The sequence below is a fragment of the Carassius carassius genome, chromosome 7, assembly GCF_963082965.1.
Source record: "Carassius carassius chromosome 7, fCarCar2.1, whole genome shotgun sequence".
In the NCBI taxonomy this organism is placed as follows: Eukaryota; Metazoa; Chordata; class Actinopteri; order Cypriniformes; family Cyprinidae; genus Carassius; species Carassius carassius.
In genome coordinates this window covers 9,359,633-9,380,386 of record NC_081761.1, presented here as the reverse complement: position 1 = coordinate 9,380,386, position 20,754 = coordinate 9,359,633, and the positions used below count along the sequence as shown (strand labels likewise).

Genomic DNA, 20,754 nt, shown 5'->3' with positions numbered 1-20,754 from the left:
TTTTTTTTTTTTGCTTAGATTAAGGGGTTTATCAAATTCATTAGTATTTAGTTTGTACACATTATGTTTATCTTCTGGTTGTTAAAGAAAGTTTGATTCTCTAAAAAACTCTCAAAGTAAAATTGTCAAAATTGTTTATTCTAATATAAAGTGATCTTTAAAATTTTTTATTCAAAATCAAATGTATCAAATGTTATATTGCTGTCAGCACATGCAGAATGTGTTAATTTGCTGTTAATTTGTGCCAATCGGTTCATGTCTTACTAAAGCTGAATTAATATGCTGTAACTGAAACATGTTAAGGTTTAACTGTCGTTATAAAAGTCGTTAGAAGAATTTCAGAGGTAACAATGATCAAGCCGGCCATAACAGGAAACCTGCTGTCACATCCTGCAAGTCACTTCTAAAACTATAGCAGTGAACTTCTTTCATTCCTCTCTCTTTAGTGAAAGTCAAAATGTTTGTTTTGGCCTGAATTCACAAAATTTTTGCATGTTTTTTTTTTTTTTTGTGAGAATGTATTTAACTGTGATGTGTATTGCTCGGTAGCGTGTTGAAATGTACTTGTACGTTTCCGTAACCACAACCTCTACCCACATATTTTTCAATTTTAGGTTTGTCATTTAAACTAAACACGCTCTAAATGTATACACTGGTGCAGTGAGATCAGAAAGTTGTGGTTTTCTTGTTTCCACATAAATCGATTTAAACTTCCCTCTTGAATTGTTAGTTTTAAAAGACAGTATCAGTGGATTAATAACTGTCACTCACATTTTTGAACATAGACTTTGTAGTGCACGGTCCAAACTTAAATTTTTATAATTCATGAACGAAAACCTTTTGTAACATGATATTGATGTACCATTTACATGGTAATGCAATGTCTGATTTTAAAATGAGTTTTAAAGGATGAATTTTGAGATTTCAAGTTTTCAGTTGATAAATAATTTTTTTATGATTTCTAAAAGGTGATAATTTTGTGTAATGTTATGTTATGTTATAATAATAATAATAATAATAATAATAATGACGTCATTAAAGGCAGGGTAGGTAAAAAAATGTATAAAAAAACTTTTTTTCCAAATTTGTTTAAACTTTATTTATATATCAATACATAATTAAAATGTAAGTACTCTGAAAAAGAAAGTATAAAAATCGAGTGTCTGTAGACCTCTCACGACTGTTTTAAAGACAGCTCATTATTTCCATTCACTCCACCCCCTCCCTTCTGGGCTCCTTCCAAAGCCTCTACTACTGCTCGCTAAGTAATGTTATGTTAGCTATATTACGCAGCTACGTGTGCTAATGACACATGCTTCATGAAAAAATAAACAAAAAAATATGTATGATCAAAATACAAAAAGAAAGATTTTCCTGTCCAGCAGAAATAAAGCCATCGAGGAGTCACTTTTCAGCCCCTTGAGTTCCCTCAGTTCTCGCCATCGCTGGAAAGCCACGCCGATTTTAACTCGCGTTTTATTTCTTTGTTTATCCAAAGACTTTTTGTTCATTGCCTTTTCTTGTACTGTTACGGTCTTCCTTTTTTGCCTGGTTTGCCTTCACTAACTGCATAGGCTGGTACTGTGAATTTTGCTTGCTGTTTCTCTGCCATTGTTTTGGTATTCCTAGGATCCGTGCCTGTTGAATCAAACGTGCTGTTTCCTCAAATCAAACGTGCACGCGCAAGTGGGCAGGTCATGTGTGGCAAAAGGGTGGTTGCCATGGTTGCGAGAGAGTGACAGTCGCCTAAGCCAATCCTATGTTTCGTCCCGAAATGGAAATAATGAGCTGTGTTTAATACAGATTAAACGGTCTAGAGTCACTCGATTTTTATACTCTTTTTATCAGAGTACATACATTTTAATTATGCATTGATATATATAGAAAGTTTAAACAAATTTGGAAGAAAGTTGTTTATACATGTATTACCTACCCTGCCTTTAAAGCTATATATTAACACACACACACACAAAAAAACTAACAACCACTGGAAACATTTGTGGTTAAAAAACATAAAAGCATGATTTACCTTTTTACAAGAACCTGTGAACAGCATCTGATAGAACAAACATTTCTAAAATTGGTAAGAAAAATTCAGACTCAAACTAGGGAGTTTCATGATAATAAATACACTTCATGACACTGTTTGCGCATTCAAAATAATGACAGAAAAATGTAATTTAGATGTTGTGTCAAAACTACCACTTATCAAGTTTAGACCATTTTAAAAACATAAAAAATATTGGAAACAAAAATCGGTTTAGAGGTGTGTTTGAGAATGTCTTGTTAATTTGCTACTGCTTTAGGTCATACGGTTGAAACATTTTCAATATTATTAATTATCTAAAATATGCACAGACATTGGTTGTCATTAATCATGCAAAGTTTGGCAAATCCAAATTTTCACTGTATCAGCCTGGTTATTTTCAAAGTGATTAAGATCTGTAAACCCCTGCCTGCTGGAATGTACATTTCCAGCAATGTTAACCTGTTTTATTAAAGGAATAGTATACCCAAAAAAATAACATTTGCTGACAGTGTACTCATCCTCAGGCCATACAAGATGTGGATAACCTTGTTTATTCTGAAGAGATTCACTTGCTCAGCAATGGATCCACTGCAATGAATGGGTGCTGTCAGACAGAGAGTTCAAACATCTGATAAAAAAATCAGAATAATCCACACGTAATCCTCACGTAAAACTCCAGTCCATCAATTAACATCTTGTGAAGAGAAAAGCTGCAAGTTTGTAATAAACAAACCCATCACAAAGATGTTATAACTTGAAAGAGAAAGTGACGTGACATACAGCCAAGTATGGTGACCCATACTCAGAATTCATGCTCTGCATTTAACCCATCCAAAGTGCACACACACTGTGAACACACACACTGTGAAAACAGTTCTTAACAAATATGTTGGTAGGTTTTGTTCTGAGAGGACAACAAGGGATGTATGTTTATTGGAGGAGCATTATTATAGATTATGTACTCTAGATTGTTGAGTATTTTGGCCAAAATCGGCATTTTAAAGTTAAAATGTGTTGATGTATTTGTTTCTTATAAATACTTCATAGCAGAAGATCCATTGGTGAGCAAGTGATGTACTGCTACATTTCTATAAATCATCTACATCTTGGATGGCCTGATAGTGAATTAATATTCAGCAATTTTTCAATTTTGGGTGAACTATTCCTTTAATGACAATTTTTTTTATTTATATTTTTATTTTCTATTTTCACATGATCATATAGAATGGAAAAGGGCAGGATCCAACACAATATCTGCAATTATACTGGGATAAATGTAATTTCAGGAAAATATTTCTATAGTCAAATTTGATTATTGTATATTGCATACTGAAAAAAAAGTTGCCCCAAGTGTTGTAAAACAAATCAAACAGACACCACAATAATACTCCCAAATTGTGAATAAATTAAGTTAAATTAATAAATGTTTATTTATTATTTGAATTTATAAATACATTTATTTATTAAATAGCAATTAATAAAAGCTTAATTTTCATACATTATTAGTAGTCATGTAGTAAATAGAGTATATTAGTTAACCTTTAATTATTTGGTTTTGTTTTGTCTTCATTTTACTGAACTATTTTTAATGACATTTTGTGAAAACAGGTAAATGAAATAAAGTCAAGCTTGTTGTGATCTTCTCTTCAATGCTACAATGATCTGTTAATATGCAAAAGTCTAAGTACATCATCACAAATTATTTCAAATGATGAACACATCCGCAATAAAGAAAGAAATATGTGCAATAAATATCTAATTCAACAGCTTCACTGGACAGAACATCTTACGCAATACAGTGTCTCTAAATCCCACTTGAAAAAGTGCAGTTCTGTTTGTTTATTTCACAAAATTGAACCCATTTAGCTGAGGGTCATTTGTTTTGGGTCCTGCATACCAAAGAAAAACCTTTAGCAAGAAAATCCAAGGACACTCCATTCAGCATGTTTAGCTTTGCATATGTTATAGTTTACAAGGCAGCTTTCCAAACCAGTTTTAGAAGCGAATTTGGCCTTTTGAAAGTGTCTGAATAATCTTGTTGACCTTTATGAGTCTTTATCTTTTTCCTTTTCCTTCTTCTTTTTGAATATATTCTTGAGCTTTGAAGATATCTTGCCCTTGTCTTTACCGACAGATTCTGAAGAAGACAAATTTGCAGATTGACCTTCATTTCCAAGAAGGCTTTGGCAAGAGGAAGACACTGAAGCTGCATGACTGAGATCCCCAGGACTAGGCATGAGAGGGCTCTCGTAGGACTTTTCTAGAATGCCGTCATACACTAGTGTGCTAAGCGAGTCTGAGGATGGTTTCCAGAGCATCAGGGAACTAACAGTGAGGTCAGGTGGGCCAAACTGTCCTGAGTTTGCAACCAGAAACTCCTCCTGCGATATCTTGCGACTTGGAGCCTCCATAGATAGACCCACCATTTCTCTCTGTATTTTACCAATCGGAGTTTCCACAGAGCTGTCTGTCTTGCGTTGTAGTCGTTGTGTCTCCATTGTGAATTCTTGCTCATCTCGAGAGACTTTTTTTGAGGGAATTTCCATGCGATTATCCCTGTTCTCTTTAAAGGACTTGCTCCTCTCGACTTCATCTTTCAGTATGTTCCTTGAAGCCAAATCCATGGAAATATCTCTAATTTTTTGTCTTTCAAAATCCATGGGCAGATCAAATTCATCTTGTGCCATCAATCGTGAAGGGATGTCTTTGTATGAATCTGTTTTGCCTAACATCTTGAATTTTTTAGAGCTTTCCACTGAACTATCAAAAGTGGCATCAAAGGAGTTTTCCCTAAACGCTCTTCCTCGCTGGATATTGGTTGTAAAATCCCGGCTTTCTTTGTGTTTAATGGAAGTGTTAAAGGCATCTGAATATCTAGTTGTACTTGTGGTCTCTATATCAAGTTCTGCTTTTGGTATCACTCTAGAAATGCTGTCCATATGATCTTTTCTGTCTCTGAGTGATCGTTGTCTCTGACTATCCATGCTGATCGCTGCTGGAGACATCTTTTCTGTAGAGTAGTACCTCATTGTGGAATCGAAAGGTAGATCCCTGGGTAATTTCCTTGAGTCAATGCTGGCCTCAGTTTCTCCTCTACTCAGTTGTCTAGGAGGGTCCACAGAGGCCTCTAGTTCATCTCTAGACATCTTTCTTGATGGAGTATTAATGTCCAGTTCGTCTCGTGAAACTTTCCTTGAGGTGTTATTCACTAACAAAGACTCGTCCATCTCCTCCGAGATTTTGCGTGAGGGACTGTCGTCTTGTTCATCCAGGGAGATCTTTCGGGGCATTTTATCAGAGAAAATATATTTTCTCCGAGATGGGACATCAAGGGTGCTGTACATTCTGCTGATGGAAGACCCGATAGAATCTGTATCTGAAGATGTTTCCATAGACTCCCTGTCAAAGAGATGTTCGCCCAAAAAAGATATTCATAAATAAACATTAACCTGGGTTAATAAATGCTCTAAAAATGTTGGTTAATTTTAGTTCATGATACCTAATGCATGAGCTAATATTAATGAATGGAACTTTATTGTAAAGTATTTTTAAGAATCTCTGAGCTGCACTTTTCTTTGTAATGCAAAATTAAAGGACAAAATGCCTGGCTGACATACTGTTTCACAAGAGGGGAGAATTTGATATGCTCTTCTTCTTCATCTCCATATCGGCGGAGTGGAGTTCGTATGGGAATCAGGAGGTCTGGGTCAGGTGATAGGATGACAGGTGATGGCACAATATGCCCAGATCGGCGAGAGCGAACCAGAGACCGTGGAGAACATTTCAGAGGTGCAACTGTGACTGAAAAGTAAAATATATGATTAATTTACACCTGTTTCAGTAATCTAACATTGAGTAATCTAATTGAAATTACTTAAAGTGAAAGTTCACCCAAAATGAAAATTCTTGCATTAATTACTCCCCCATCATGTCGTTCCAAACCCATAAGACCTTTGTTCAATTTGGAACACAAATTAAGATATTTTTGATGAAATCTGAGAGCTTTTTGACCCTGCATAGACAGCAAGGGAACTACCATGTTCAAGGCCCATAAAGCTATTAAGGACATCATTAAATATGATGTGATATCAGTGGTTCAACCTTAATTTTATGAAGCTGCGATAATACTTCTTGTATGCAAAGAAAACAAAAATAATGACTTTTACGAGAGTACCACAACGCGGGATCAGAAAGCTCTCAGATTTCATCAAAAATGTCTTAATTTGTGTTCCGAAGAGGAACGAAGGTCTTATGGGTTTGAAACAAGCTGATGGTTAATAATGACAGAATTTTAATTCTCGGGTGAACTAACCCTTTAAAAGTGCTATAATGTGTTGTAAGCTATTTTTTTCCATACCATACACAAAATGTCCTGATTTATATTAATTTGAGATCTGATTGGCTGACATAGTAATCTCACTTTGTCTAAATAATATAAAAACAGAAGAAAGAAAACACATTTAACTAAGAAAGAAAAAACCCAAGTACCAACCAGGAATCTGTGGTATAATCTGAGGCATTTCTTCATCCATGTCCTCCACCGAAACGGGCACTTGATAGGATTGCATTGCAGACCGGGGCATTAGCATCCAGTTGGGGTCTGGGTAAAGTGTAGCAGTGAGACTGGGCAGGCCAGCATTTTTCATCACAGGAAAACCACACAAGCTCTCAATCTGCTGCCAGCGGTGCAAACGCTCCCGTAGACAAGCAGTCACCTCTGCTAGTGCATTCCTTTTACAAAATACATACAGTATGCAGGTCATTGGAAGCCCATACTAAGTCTACTCATGATTCAGATGTTTTCTTGAAATTTCTAATTTCTAATTTGGCATAGATTAACTAGCCCCCCAAAAAACAGTTTGGGACCCATATTAAAAACAAAAATTCTCAAAGATATTTCCTTGCATTATTTATTCATAGGGTCTTAAGTCAAAAATGAGAATAAACAAATTACTTGGCCTCCAGAATTCTCTGATCCACTTGATCCAATGAGGAGCTATGTGCAACATGTAGCGTACCAAACACAGAACTCCTTTTTTTATTGATCTTCTCAGCCTGTGAAAAAATACAAAGTGATTGTATAATACAATTCTAAACATTCACACAAAACTGAAAGATTGCTTAGAATGTACTCAAGCTCAGGCCATCCTAGAGGTAGATGCGTTTGTTTTTTTCATCTGAACAGATTTAGAGACATTTAGCATTACATCACTTGCTCACCAATGAGTCCTCTGCAGTGAATGGGTGCCGTCAGAATGAGAGTCCAAACAGCTGATAAAAACATCACAATAATCACCCTAGTCTGTCAGTTAACATCTTGTGAAGCAAAAAGCTACGTGTTTGAAATTAAAAATAATTTAATGGGGGGGTGGGGGTCTAATGCTACTGTATTTCATGGATTCTGAGTTATTTACACTGTTAAAGAGTTGGATTGTCATGCTAAACATGACTAAAGTTTGTGTGATGTAGTATTTCTATGCCAAATACACTCCTTCTTGATTGTACAAACTCAGAAAAAAATGATGTCTGATGTCATGAAGGGTGGAATTCTTTGTATGGCAGCACAGCACAGGGCTTGCTTGAGAAAAATGTCTCCAAAGAAGTGTGTTTTTGGTTGTGAGGTAAAGATAACCCCTTGTTCCACTTGCCAATGAACCCAGCGTTACTTGAACAGTGAATGCAGTTTGTTTTTCTAGGGCAGCAACAGTGTTTTGTAATTGTGTTTGTTTTATAAACAAGGACCAGTTCGACACTGGATTTTTATACATCGTTTGATACTGAAAGACGCACGCCTCCAGGAGCAGGAAGCAATGGTTTTAAATTAAAAACGTCTTGATGGATCTTTTAATTGATGGATCTTTTAATTGATGGGTCGTGTGGATTATTCTGATTCTTTTATCATCTATTTGAGCTCTCATTCTGATGGCACCCATTCACTGCAAAGGCTCCATTGGTGAGCAAGTGATGGAATTTTAACATTCTCTGAATGAGTTCCGATGAAGAAACAATCTTATCTACATCTTGGATGGCCTGTGGGGTGAGTACATTTTCAGCACATTCTCATTTTTGAGTGAACAATTCCTTTAATTCAAAAAGCAAAACAACTGAAACCTGAAAACATCAAAACATCAAACATCACACTGTGTATTTGATTCTATGCATGATAATACATTTGAGAGTCATTCATCTTTAAAATACCTCATCTTTAGCCGTGACTAGTTGTTGTTCTGCACTTTGCTTCTTGATGTTGTAGTACTGGAGTTCTACCTCATGGGTGAGCTGAAGCCACAGCTGCAAAGATTCAGGAACTGACCAGAGGCACTGCATGTCTTTCTCGGCCCTCTTCAATGCATCACGCACCTGTACAAGGAGCCCAGAGAATCATGGGGTTTTGTGGAGTCTTGTTAGGATATGTTAACACTGAGAAGTGCAGATCCTTACCTGTTCGAGCTCTTCTTCTGCATACCAAAGACGGGTGAGTTCACTCACTGCTCCATCTCGAAGTTTGTGCAGGCGGTTGGCCTCTTCCTGAGCACCCTGAATCTCATCTCTCATCTTTTCCTCTAGATTCTTCTTCTCTACTGCTACTGTGCGCTTCTCTTCCTGGGCCTTTTCCAACCTTTCAAAAAGGTTAGGACCTTATTATTTTAGTGCCAGATATTTTTTGTTAATTAAAAAAAAACACTGTATTTTACACTACTGATTGAGGTTGGTAATACTTTTTAATAAGACCACCAGTAAAACTACTACTGGATTACTGAATTCTGAAAAAAGCATAAACTCTAACTTGTTGAATCAAGTACAAATCCAACAAGTTTATTTATTTTGGTGAATTGTTTCAACTCTTGCTGAATGTGATCGTTCAGAAATCTAGAAGATGTACTCACTGCTCCTGTAAGTCTGTGAGGCTTTGTTCAGCTCGTTGCAAGCTTTCCAGGTCCTTCATCATCTTTGAAATATGAATCTTAGATGCTTTATTCTGTACTCGTGCAAACCAACATCCACCAATCCCCATTACTACAGACACTATCAGAACCAGGTCTTTCATCCAGTTGTGTGGGGGTCCTGGAGCAAAGGTACATGGGGATATTAGTCAGGCAGCCAATGAAACATGAAACATTATGTGACGACTGTGTGTTTATTTCATGCTCAGAGAGTCATTCTGCTGCGTGTTCTCAAAAGGGGTGCATGGATATTTGATTTCACATGTGCTTAAATAATACACATCAGTCAGAGCTAAATTTAATAATGACATTTAAAAATCCACAACTGTTCAGAATTCATTATACTGTGGCTTCAGCAAATTAATGATCTGATTTTCAGTTAAAGCATACAATGCATACAGTTCAATAAATGAACTGAATCACTGCTACAGGGGTGCAAAAAGACAAAATTTAAGAGTTGTCTAGTCTAGCAATTTTACTTCATAATGACTTCACTGCAATGTTCATATCTTGAATGTATAACAGTTTGAAACATGGTTATTTAAAAATAATTAAATTTTATGTCAATATATGTAAAGTGTATACATACTTGTAGGTGGGCCAAAGAGCACTACATCCAGAGCTTTGAGTTTGAGTTTTTGTTTGTGTTGCTGGTCCTGGATCTTCAGATATGCGCTCATAAATGATGGCTCATTGGAAGCAATCCTGTAAATACAAATAAAGAAACTATTAGCTTAGATTAAATAAATACGTTACAATTCAAACGTCTGGGTTCAGCAAAATTAGTTTTTAAAGAAATTCATTCTTATATTCAGCACTTATGCATGAAATTTAGAAAAGACATTTATTATGATACAAAAGATCTCTATTTTAATTACTGTTCTTTTGAACTTCCTGTTCATCACAGAATCATAAAAAAGTTATCACAGTTTCCACAAAAATATGAAGCATCAGACTTCAACTTTGATAATAATAAGAAAACATTTCTTAAGTATCACATTTATTTAGTGCACTTACCTAATTTTGCACTATAACATTTTCATTCTGTTTTCTATGATTTCTCGTACTGTTAAAAATATCGGTATAATAGTTTTTTGTAACTGTGATTACCACTGTAAATTGATATGCCTATACATTTTTACTAACTATTAAACTATTGTGAATTGGTTTGGCTAATAAATTATCTATATATGTGATTTATATTTATAAATAGTATATAAGGATTTGTACGAATTTTACACTTCTCAAGTTGTGCATTTACATTTTAGCCGCTGTTGAAATATCTATAGTGTATTTTTCATTATCTACCCTAACATACAAAAATGTTAGGTGCAAATGCCTGTCGAATGAACACTAATGAGATCAGGTTGATATGACAGGGCACTTACCAAAACTTTAGACAATTAAATTTTAAATGGTTCCAGGCTAAACTTTCATTTGGTTCAGTCTTGGTTTGCCTCACCTGGGCAAGGTGTTCCCATTGACACGCAGCTCTTTAAAGCCCTTTTCATACTGAGGCAACTCAACAAACTCTATTAACCACCTCACGACATCCTCCTGAGTCCAGTTATGAACTAACAGAGTGAAAGGAAGCAGTGAAAACCCCAAAAGAGAGGAAGAAAGTGACTATTTTACATTGAAAACATGGCAAGACTCAATCATGGAGACCATCTTACCCTCAGAAGATTTCCAGCCCTTCCAAAGCTCCTCCAAAGTGATATGCTGATCCTCCTGATGGAGTTTACTGTGTTTGTTTGCCTGTTGCTGCTGCTGCATATCTTCAATTATGAACTACAGTAAGAAACAAAGAAGAGATATAAAAGAGTAATTGATTTAAATGAACTTACACATATCCTACAAATGTAGTGACACACTTAAAACAACAGCTGAGTAAACATTCAAGATCAAAAGAGTCACTTGAGTCTGGGAATGTGTTTTGGTATCTGTCTCTGCTGTAATCAGATGCACCACTTGATTCCAGGCTTCTTCACTGCTTACATCTACAGTAACTAAGCCATATCTATAGCAACAAGGAAAAGTAACCCAATACCAGAGACTTGGAGGTACTTCAGGACATTACTTAGAAACTCATCCCCCTCTGCTATGTTCTCCCAGTGCCAAGCCTGAACAGTTTGTCTTAGGTGCTGGGTGTAAACATTTTTCTAAATTGACCAACAAGCTCAGGACAGAAACTCGAGGGTGCTCTGGCATAACACTTCAGCTCTTACACAAACATCACATAAACATACCAATGGTAAAGCTGAACTTGTCAGTCTGTGTGAGTTTATAAGTTTTACATCCTTAGACTAATACATTCATGTTACTCCACCACTTGTTCAATTAGCAGCAACAAGATGTAATACAAGAGGAAAGGATAATTAAGCACATTGTTATGATTGCTAGTAGGGCTGCATGATTTAGAATTTTGAAATATTGCATGATGGAGTTCTGTCGGAGTGTTATATCACACTCATAACAGATTTGATGACCAGAAAGATTTTTATATATAACCTTGTTTTTTTGTTGTTGGTGGTTATTTTTTTTTAAACCAATCTCATTAAAAAAAATGCCTATTATATTTTTAACCGTTGAGAAGTTGTTTGTTTAGGCAATGAGTGGGATTAGAGGCTCAAAATGATCTATCTATGTATCTATCTATCTATCTGTATATTATATTTATAATACTAACAGAATATAAAGGATTTTATGTTTTTCTAAAGTTTACATTTTAGACGCAGTTAAAACATCTATATTGTATGTTTCAATATTCATAAATTCCAGGTCTGCGGTATTTGTTTGCAGGGCTGCACAGTTTGGTGAAATTTAATGATTATATATGAATTTGGCTGTATACTAATAATAATTATGATAAAGAAGAAAAATTATAATAACTACTGCTACTATTGTAATTTTTACCTGTGATTTAAATATTTAAGAAAAACAATATAACAATTTTATTTTACATTACAGCTGTAAAATTACAATACTAATATTTATGTCTGTCTTAATTTCTTAATTTTCAAATGTTTCAAATTATGCCTAACATGCAGAGGATATAAAGTGCCCTCCATTGGAAAGAGTAAAGACAAAATTGCTTTCTCTGCTGTGGAGTCAAGACATTTGCAAATATGATTAAATGATGAATATGCGACAAAACTACAGAATGTCACATTTTGTTATTAGGTTTTTCGACACATACATGTTTAACCAAATAAAAAGTGTTCATCCCACTATTTGATGTGAGCATAAGTATTGGAACAGTTGAATTTAAGGCAGATGTAAAAGATTAAAAGCTAATATTTAGTTGCAGATCCCTGACATCACCATGGTCTTATGCTTTGAAATGCTTTCCCCAGCTTTTAATGCAGCCATTTCCAACTATTGATTGTTTTGGGGAGTTTCTGTCTTAAGTCTCCTCTTCAGCTGGTGAAATTAATGTTAAATCGGATTTAAATCTGGAGATTGATTTGGGCAATCTAAGACTTTACATTTCTTAGCCCTGATAAAGTCCTTGACTGAACTGGCAGGGTGTTTTGGTTCATTGTCCTGATCTAATATGAAGTGCTTTCTTATGAATTTGGCGGCATTTTCTTGAATATTGGTAGCCGAGATGATTTTGTACCCTTGCAAATTCATTCTGCTACTGCCATCACACATTAAGTCATCATTAAAATTAAGAGGTCCTGTTCTAGAGACAGCCATGCATGCCAATGCCATGAAGTCACCTCCACCAAGCTTTACAGATGAGGTTGTATGCTTAGGATTATTTGCGGTTCCCTTTTTTTTCCATACTTTTGCTTTCCACTTAGATAAAGGTTGATCTTTGTCTCATCAGTCCATCAGCTCAGTTCAAAAACTCTACTGGCTCACATTTGTGAAGAATCTTGCCTTTCTGTTTTTGGTGCTGATCAGAGGTTTGCATCTTGCTGTGTAGCTTCTGTAATTCTGTGTCAAATTCTCCTGCGGACTGTAGATTGACAGAGCATCACCCCAGCTTTCTGGAGATTGTTTGTGATTTTACAGACATGTATTTTAGGGTTCAATTTCACAGCTTTTATGATTTGTCTGTCATCAACTACTGTTGTTTTTCTCGCCTGATCAGGTGGTCATTGGTTGCTGATGTCGCCGGTAGTTTCCAAACTCTTGACTTCTCCATGCCCTTTGTTTTTCCTATAGTTCTAACTGACTTCCTCTTTTCTTTTAGCATCCAAATTGCTTGTTTTTCTTTCAGAGTCGGCTTCATCATCTTCATCCTGGTTTGTGTGTGTCATCATTGAATGCAAGACTTAGAATGCAGAACCAATGGATATAACTGATAAGACACATTCCCTGCTTTTAATATTTGAAGAATTAATGCAACAGGACACAGCTGAACACTTAGGGAGACCTGTGAGGCAACTGTTCCAATACTTATGCTCACATCAGATAGGGAGATGAAACTCTAAAAGCACTGATCTTCTTGGCTTGTAAAACATATTTGTGTTGAATCAGCCACTAATAAAATGTGACTTTCTGTAGTTTTGTCTCATATTCATCTTTTAATCATATTTACAGATTTCTTGACTCCACAGCAAACAGAACAAATTTGTCTTAACTGTTCCAATACTTATGGAGGGCACTGTATTTTGTTTGTTAAATCACAGCTTTTGTGATGACTGCACTAAGCTATTTTACAGTTTTAGTTTGTTTAAATTTGCAGCTCTTGTTTAAAGATAAATATTCTTAAAAATAGGTATAGTTATGATAAATTGATAAAATATTCAATCACCTGTTTCAACTGATCTTTTCTCATCTATTTAACAGTCAATTACATCAGGGGTTTTCAAACTGTGGGTCGCGACCCACTCGTGGGTCACGGAATGGAACAAGGTGGGTCGCACAAAGTCACTTGGCTGCAGCTAATTTTGCGTTTCAATGACACACAGACACTAACACAGTTCAGTCTAGGGCTGCACGAATGTGACGAGTGGGGCGGGGCCTAGTGCCATGGGAACAGAGCTAGGCCGGTGGAGTGATTGGGAAATGAGCAACACTCACCGGTCTCAAGAACCACGGAGGAGATCGGAAAGATACAAAAGAGGAGCGATGACAGTGAAGGACGAGAGAGGACCAGGCCTGGGTTTTATTTTGTGTTTGTTTTTTATTTGTGCACGGCAGTCATCCGAGAGGGGCTGTCGCGCTGTTTTGTGTTTATTTGGTTATTAAAACTTTGTTTGATTGTCCGCCGGTTCCCACCTCTTTCCACGAAGGAGTCATCGAGGCGGTGGGCTGGAGTGAGTGAGTTCGCCCCCCCCCCCCCCCCCCCCCCCCCGGCAACTCACTCCAGCCCACCACATCGAGCACCCTCGGCGGCAGACTCCTTCGCCCTGCTCGATGGCACTGCGGATTCACCCCAGCGGCGAAGGATCTTCGGCAGCGCGCCCCTCCTTCCTCCCTGGCTTCGGCACCAGTGTAAAACATTAAAATCTTCACAATCACAGGAAGAAGGAGGCGGGAACTGGGAACCCACTCATCACAACGATATAGCCCACCAACATTAATAATGAACTGCAATATCCTTAGTGTGATTTTCAAATTGCAATTAAGTCCGTGTGCGTTGCGTGTTTTGAAGGTCTCAGAGCAATGTCATTAAAAGGTTCAATCGGTCTTTTTTTACCTATTTCACAATTATTTTAATCTCCAAACTGTTTTAGATAGTTCTGCTTTGCTTCTTATGCTTTTCTAAAAAAGTGTTGGATTGTGCTCCGTTCTCGCCGACACACACGGAAGGATCATGAATGCAACAAAACACAGCAGCGCAGATCACACTTCACTGGAGTGAGCCTGCTTCACGTTTTTATGGACACTACATATTTTAACGCCAGTAAACAAAAATTAAAACTTGTAAATTTGTAGTGAAATTTTCAGTTGTACTCTAAAATAAAATGGTTATTTTTCTTAAATACTTAATTTCTGTCATAAAAATTTTAAGTAAGATTAGGTTTAAAGTAATTTCACTCGTTGTTTTTTTTTTTTTTTTAATATTTTGGTGGGTCGTGAAATATATTACACTTGTCTAGGTGGGTCGTGGAATGGAAAAGTTTGGGAACCACTGAATTACATGAAACTTTATTGGCCAGGATGTGTGTAAACCCAGCAGGATTCACATTAGGGTGTGAGGAAACTTCAGACTTGTGATTGTGTTCTTGTGAACATCTGTGAAAGCTGATTACCTCAACACTCTCCTCCACCTCAATGCCTCCATCCTGATCATCATCCATCTCTCTGTGGATGTGCTGAAGAGCCTCCAGGCTGAAGCGGTCAGCCTCCGTCATACATGGAGGGCTCACCTGCAGACATGGATCTGCGATGAAAAATGGACAGAAGAGTTAAGTAATCCAGTAAACATTTGCAATGTCAACACATTACCATTGTATTAGTAATTTCACTGCAAAGTTCATGGATCTTCAAAACGTGCAGTAAGCAGTCTGAGATTTAGTGAATGTTTTATTTATATTATTTGTATATATTTGGTGGTGCACACGTGCCTGTTGAGGTCACAGTGGTGTCCTTTTTCAGTCCAGGGTGCTGTGGTTCATCGCTGGAACAGACGCAGATGATGAGTCCGCGCAGCACGAGCAGTACGGTGAGGCAGAACTTATGCATCGCAGGGTTCAAGTGCCGCTTACTGTCTATGATTTAAAAAACACATGTGCATCTAAATGCAACGTTACGTGATAGTGATGCTATTAACAGCTCCAGCTCCAAGAAAAGCTATGGCGCACCGGTTAGAAAAGCACCAGTGTAGGCATTTCACAAAAGAATAAAACACACACAAAAACGAGAAACTATTCGAAATGTTTGTTTGCAACCGCAAAGTAAAATCCCAACGTTTAAACATACATCCCAAAAGTAAAAAAAAAAAAAAAAAAAAAAAGATTCAAAAAAGGCTTCCTTGTTATATCCCAAAGCAATGGAAAACAAAATAAACTGGATAATACAAATTTAACTTAAGATTGTATTCCACTTCCAAACAAAAATACGATGACAGAGAATTTAAGTCCTTCTGAAAGTCGAATTACTTATGAAAAAGCGACAGTAGCCTACTTCTCTTTAGGAACGTTTGGTTAATGAGTGTCGATTAAAGCTTTCTGGTTACTAAATGTCACCAAACTTCGCGTGCTCGAATTTTGCGTGCGTCTGCTCTTCTAACGCCAAAAAGCGTGTTCACTAATCCTTAAACAGCGTTTGCCTCATGAATATTAATTAGATTGCATGTCGCTTGCAAAGTAAACTGATTTGCTGAGAGGTAGGGGATATGAATATTAATTAGTTTATGTGATTGGACGTTTAGGAGTAACGTCAGTATTAACACATTAATAGTAATCATGTAATAAAATATTTAATAACGGGTAGGACATTGTTCAAAACTATTGCGAATGCAATTCATACAAAATTACGCTATTTGAATGTAGCCTACTTAGTCATTAACAGCTTTCATTTGTGAATTATATTGTGGGGCTTTAAGTAAAACATCTTAAAAATGTTGACTAAAATAGTTTATAATATTGTTTTGTTGTTAATTTACTTATGTCATGAGTCTAATATTTTGGACCTTATTGACTTTAATTGTATGCACCAAAACAGCTGCTGAATTCATATATTTCTCTTTTTTCTTATATATATATATATATATTACAATTGTACATTTATTTTATTTTACTTATTTTATTTTAATTTGGGAGCATATCTACAGCCAACTCTAGTGTTATGAAATGCCAAGTTAGACAAAATTAGGCAATCTTTATTAATAAGCATTAATAAAAAAAAACTTCAATTAGGAGAGCTTTCACAGTAAAACACGACATTTACTCTCTCATATAGGCTTACATGTACACACACACACACACACACTCTCTCAATGCACAAACACGCACACAATCCTGGCCTCAGGATTAAATTTAGAGCCCTATCAGATTAACATGGCCGAAGACTCATACACTCAGAAATGGCAACAGAAAGAAGGTTTCAAGTTACACCTCAACAACCTCATATGGTCCAAAAATAAAACTGGGCCTTGAGCGAGTGAATGCCAAGCAGTGGGGGAAACATTTGGCCTTTGGATCATGTACAAGTGACAGGTGTCTGTCATTGTAATTCAGGGCAAACTCACTTCAAAGTGAATATGAGAAACACCATCTCATTTCTGCCCCTGGTGGCCAGCATAGATGTCAGCAATCTATAATGGGAAAAATACATTCTGTAGGCTTCTCATGAAGTATCATTTAGTACACAATGTTCTTGTTGACTTTAAAACATGGGCTTGGCTGTATGTGTTTCTTTCCCTCTGGTTAGTGTTGGTGATGTTTGGAAAATAATTTATGGGATTCCACCACAATAACGGCAGAATCCCTCAAAACCAGTGGAGTGAGAACAGATTTGCTTGTTCAGATCAATTACCATTTCAAGAGCCGTATTGGGCTTAAGGTGCAATTTGTTGTTGGCACACCACAATGTAAGTCAATCCACTTCCCTCCTGTGAAGACTTGCATCTCAATTTATATTGCGAGCAGTGAGACTGCTAAACAGTGGGTATGTTCGGAATGGTATATCCCCATACTGCTATCCTGTTAGTGTTTCCTGCACTGCAGGCTGCATGACTAAACTGGGGATTCCCCCACAGTTCTCTAGGAAACACTTTTTCTAGTATGAGGTTATTTGAATCTTATAAAAATTGTATGTATGCATGAAGTAACACGTACCTGCTATTTTTAGCATCTGATTTACTTTCTATTTGATCAGTACATTTGTACTCAAAGCTAGATTGAAAATGTTTTTAATGTAGTCTTATGTTCACCGCAGGGTTGCTTTTATTTGATCAAAAATACAGTAAAAATTTTAACTGTGAATATTGTTTTTTATTAGTATTTATTTTTTTTGCAATTTAAAACAATTATATTTCATATTTTTAACATTTTAATTCTATGATGGCAAAACTGAATTTATAGCTGCCATTACTTCAGTCTTCAGTGTCACAGGATCCTTCTGAAGTCTTTTAATATGTATGAATATATATTATCAGAAGGGACACAATACGCATTTACAATATTACAAAACATTTCAATTTAAAATAAATACTTTAGAACATTCTATACATCAAAGAATCCTGAAAAAAGAATTGTGGTATATTTTTAGTGTGTGTGTACACTTTTAATATTTGCAAACAATTTATATTCTTTTATTATTTAGTCCATACAATAAAAGTCAATATGGTCAAGCATTTTTCAGATCCCACTGACTTTTATTGTATTGGCAAAAATATCCAAAACATTCTTTAAATTATATTCTGTTGTGTTCCATAAAAAACAAAACTCATAGTTTTGGAATGACATGAGGGCGAGCAAACCATGCCAGAACTATCCCTTTACGCACACAGTAGTCATTGGGCAGTACTGCAATCTCCCTACCACAGTCCTTGATGGGTGTGTGTATTATGCAATTTAGCACCGTAAATAAAAATAAAATAAAAAATGAACAACCTGACACTTTTTGAATCTATTACAGTGTTTAGTGATCAATTCCAAATGCAATAGATACACTGGCCCTTTAGGAGTTAGACAGCAACAATACAGTTCAAATCTGCTAGAGCATGCACTCAAAACCAGAACAGCTGATAACCATTTGGCAAAGGCTGATAACTTCCAAAAATGTAAATCAATCCATTGAAACGGCTGAGAAAACAGACACCAATTCTCACCATTTTTTTTCTTTTTTTTTTTCTACAGACAAAACTGACGAAGATAACCGTGATCTAACACACTACTTTCTGTTCAATGTAAGCACAGTGGCACAGGTGACAGGCAAACTATGTGATAGACAGAAATGATAAAGCTCAACATGGTTAGTCTGGAAGACAACTGGATACAAGAGGAAAATAACACTGAAAACAAAAGTTAGGCGTGACCTTCCCAATTTGACCTTTCGATTTGGCAGTTTCCATTTCGGCACTTGCACAAGGTATGCTTTAATATTCTTCCCTGATTGAGGAATTGCTCACAGTAGATACTAATGCCTTTGCAAGAATTACTGGGTTTTGGCTTTTATTTCTTCTAAAGCAACAGTTTCAAATGCATACCAAACATGGCCTTACTACTTAAAAATAATGACATACAAAACAAGTTTCATAGTAACGTTCCCTCAATCATGGAAGAAATATTTTGAAATATTAACAAACCATTAAATGTAATACAGTGTTATATAAAATAACCAATGTAACATTTAGACTCCTTTATAAATATTAGCCATGGTAGAAAGGGATAAATTAAAAGAACCAAATCCACTGAGGAACTACTTCTGCCGTTCCTATATAATCCCAAACAGTAACAAAATGCACTCCATACCGAACAACAGCAAATTCCAGAGCACACTATTTCACAAGTGTCTCTTTCCCTCTGATCAGATGAGGCATACAGAGTTGTGTGGGGCGGGAAAAGTACAACAAAAGAAACTTCTAGATGCCTAGAAAGAGCAGAATTGAGATGACAGTTTGCTCTGTGTATTATACTGATAAAAAGGTATAAACAAACAATCATGCCCTTTTCACAAAAGGACATCATTTGTAGTGTAATATTTTACCAACAGATCCTGTTATTAAGCAGTAGTGGTGTAAGGCCTCATTTTTAGTCTGCTTTAGACTACAGCTATTACAGAAGTGAACATTTGTTACTAAACATTTGATTTAAAAAAAAAGTTGCATGTGACATCAATTTAAAAGGGCACATTTTTATGTAGCAGTGATGCCACTTCTGCAGTCAAAATATATGAAAGGCAGGATAAGATTCCATTTTCTGTAATCTACAAACCAAACATCTTCACCCAGCATGTGTGATAAGTGCTTTTTCAGGTTCTTTCCATTCAGCTTGACACAGATAATTTAGTTGAATACATGCAGGGATAGGTCCAAAAACAAGCTAGTCAATTAGTGAGGTTGACTATATTATCTAGATTTTTAGTACAACAATACACATTCATACATCCATTTGAGTATCCAAGTATAAGTGATGCCATGTTTAGGTAAAAATGAACTAAAACTGATTAGTCGACGAGCGTGTCAGAAAACCCTTCAAGGGCCAGATTTACTAGGGTAAATTAGCACCAGACTATTTTACCACAAAAGCGCCGACAGGAGTGAAAAGTTTTGTGGGTAATCTACTGATAATGTGCAAATTTAAATCATTTCCAATGACCAACGCAATCTACCACAAGCATCAATTTTCCTACATTTTCATAATTTTTTCACGGTCTTTAGTAAATCCTGACAGTAGTTTTTTAACACCAAAAGAGAGTTTGTAAATCTGGCCCTAAATAGGTTGATTCTGAAAATGAGTTATTTTGGACATCCCTATCTGGTATCAATGGGAGAATACAAACTTTTATTCGTTCAAGCTTCTTGAAACATGACTGTACTTACAGAATCCCCACAATTCCTTCTCTATATGGTTTAATCACATGACAACAAAGCACCAGTTTTTCTACATGCTGATTTTAGTCTGATACTAACAGTAATCGTGACACTGAAAGCATGAACGATATGCAAACGAGAGCTGTACAGTCCTTCCCTACCACAGGATTTGAGTCGACCAATTAATTAGAAATCGCTGACCCATTAAAACGATTTTTGTGCGTTTATGTTAAACTAAATGGAAGCCATTAGGTGTGGGATTTTTATAGGTTAGCATTGTGTTGGCAGCTTGAACATCTATAGCCAATGAAGAAGTCAGTTAAAGCTTTTGTGTTAAAGAC

General features: G+C 36.1%; 1 protein-coding gene across 1 annotated transcript; it reads right to left on the bottom strand.

The window, feature by feature from the left end:
- Positions 1 to 2,267: 2,267 nt before the first annotated feature.
- stim2a (tromal interaction molecule 2a) lies at positions 2,268 to 16,170 on the bottom strand. Its single transcript, XM_059553769.1, has 12 exons — positions 15,501 to 16,170; positions 15,186 to 15,316; positions 10,650 to 10,764; positions 10,436 to 10,547; positions 9,563 to 9,678; positions 8,917 to 9,094; positions 8,471 to 8,648; positions 8,228 to 8,389; positions 6,984 to 7,084; positions 6,522 to 6,760; positions 5,647 to 5,830; positions 2,268 to 5,428 (listed from the first exon to the last, which is right to left on the bottom strand). Exons 1-12 carry the CDS (start codon positions 15,616 to 15,618, stop codon positions 4,075 to 4,077), a joined length of 2,988 nt encoding a protein of 995 aa, XP_059409752.1. The 5' UTR covers positions 15,619 to 16,170; the 3' UTR covers positions 2,268 to 4,074.
- Between the last annotated feature and the right edge of the window lie 4,584 nt (positions 16,171 to 20,754).

What these genes read in the sequence shown, in the direction of transcription:
- stim2a (XM_059553769.1), bottom strand. Translation starts at nt 15,618, where the DNA reads ATGCATAAGTTCTGCCTCACCGTACTGCTCGTGCTGCGCGGACTCATC. An exon ending in CACCACTGTGACCTCAACAG is followed by an intron (nt 15,317 to 15,500) that starts GCACGTGTGCAC and finishes TTTTCATCGCAG; the next exon opens with ATCCATGTCTGCAGGTGAGC. An exon ending in AATGGGAACACCTTGCCCAG is followed by an intron (nt 9,679 to 10,435) that starts GTGAGGCAAACC and finishes TTGTATTTACAG; the next exon opens with GATTGCTTCCAATGAGCCAT.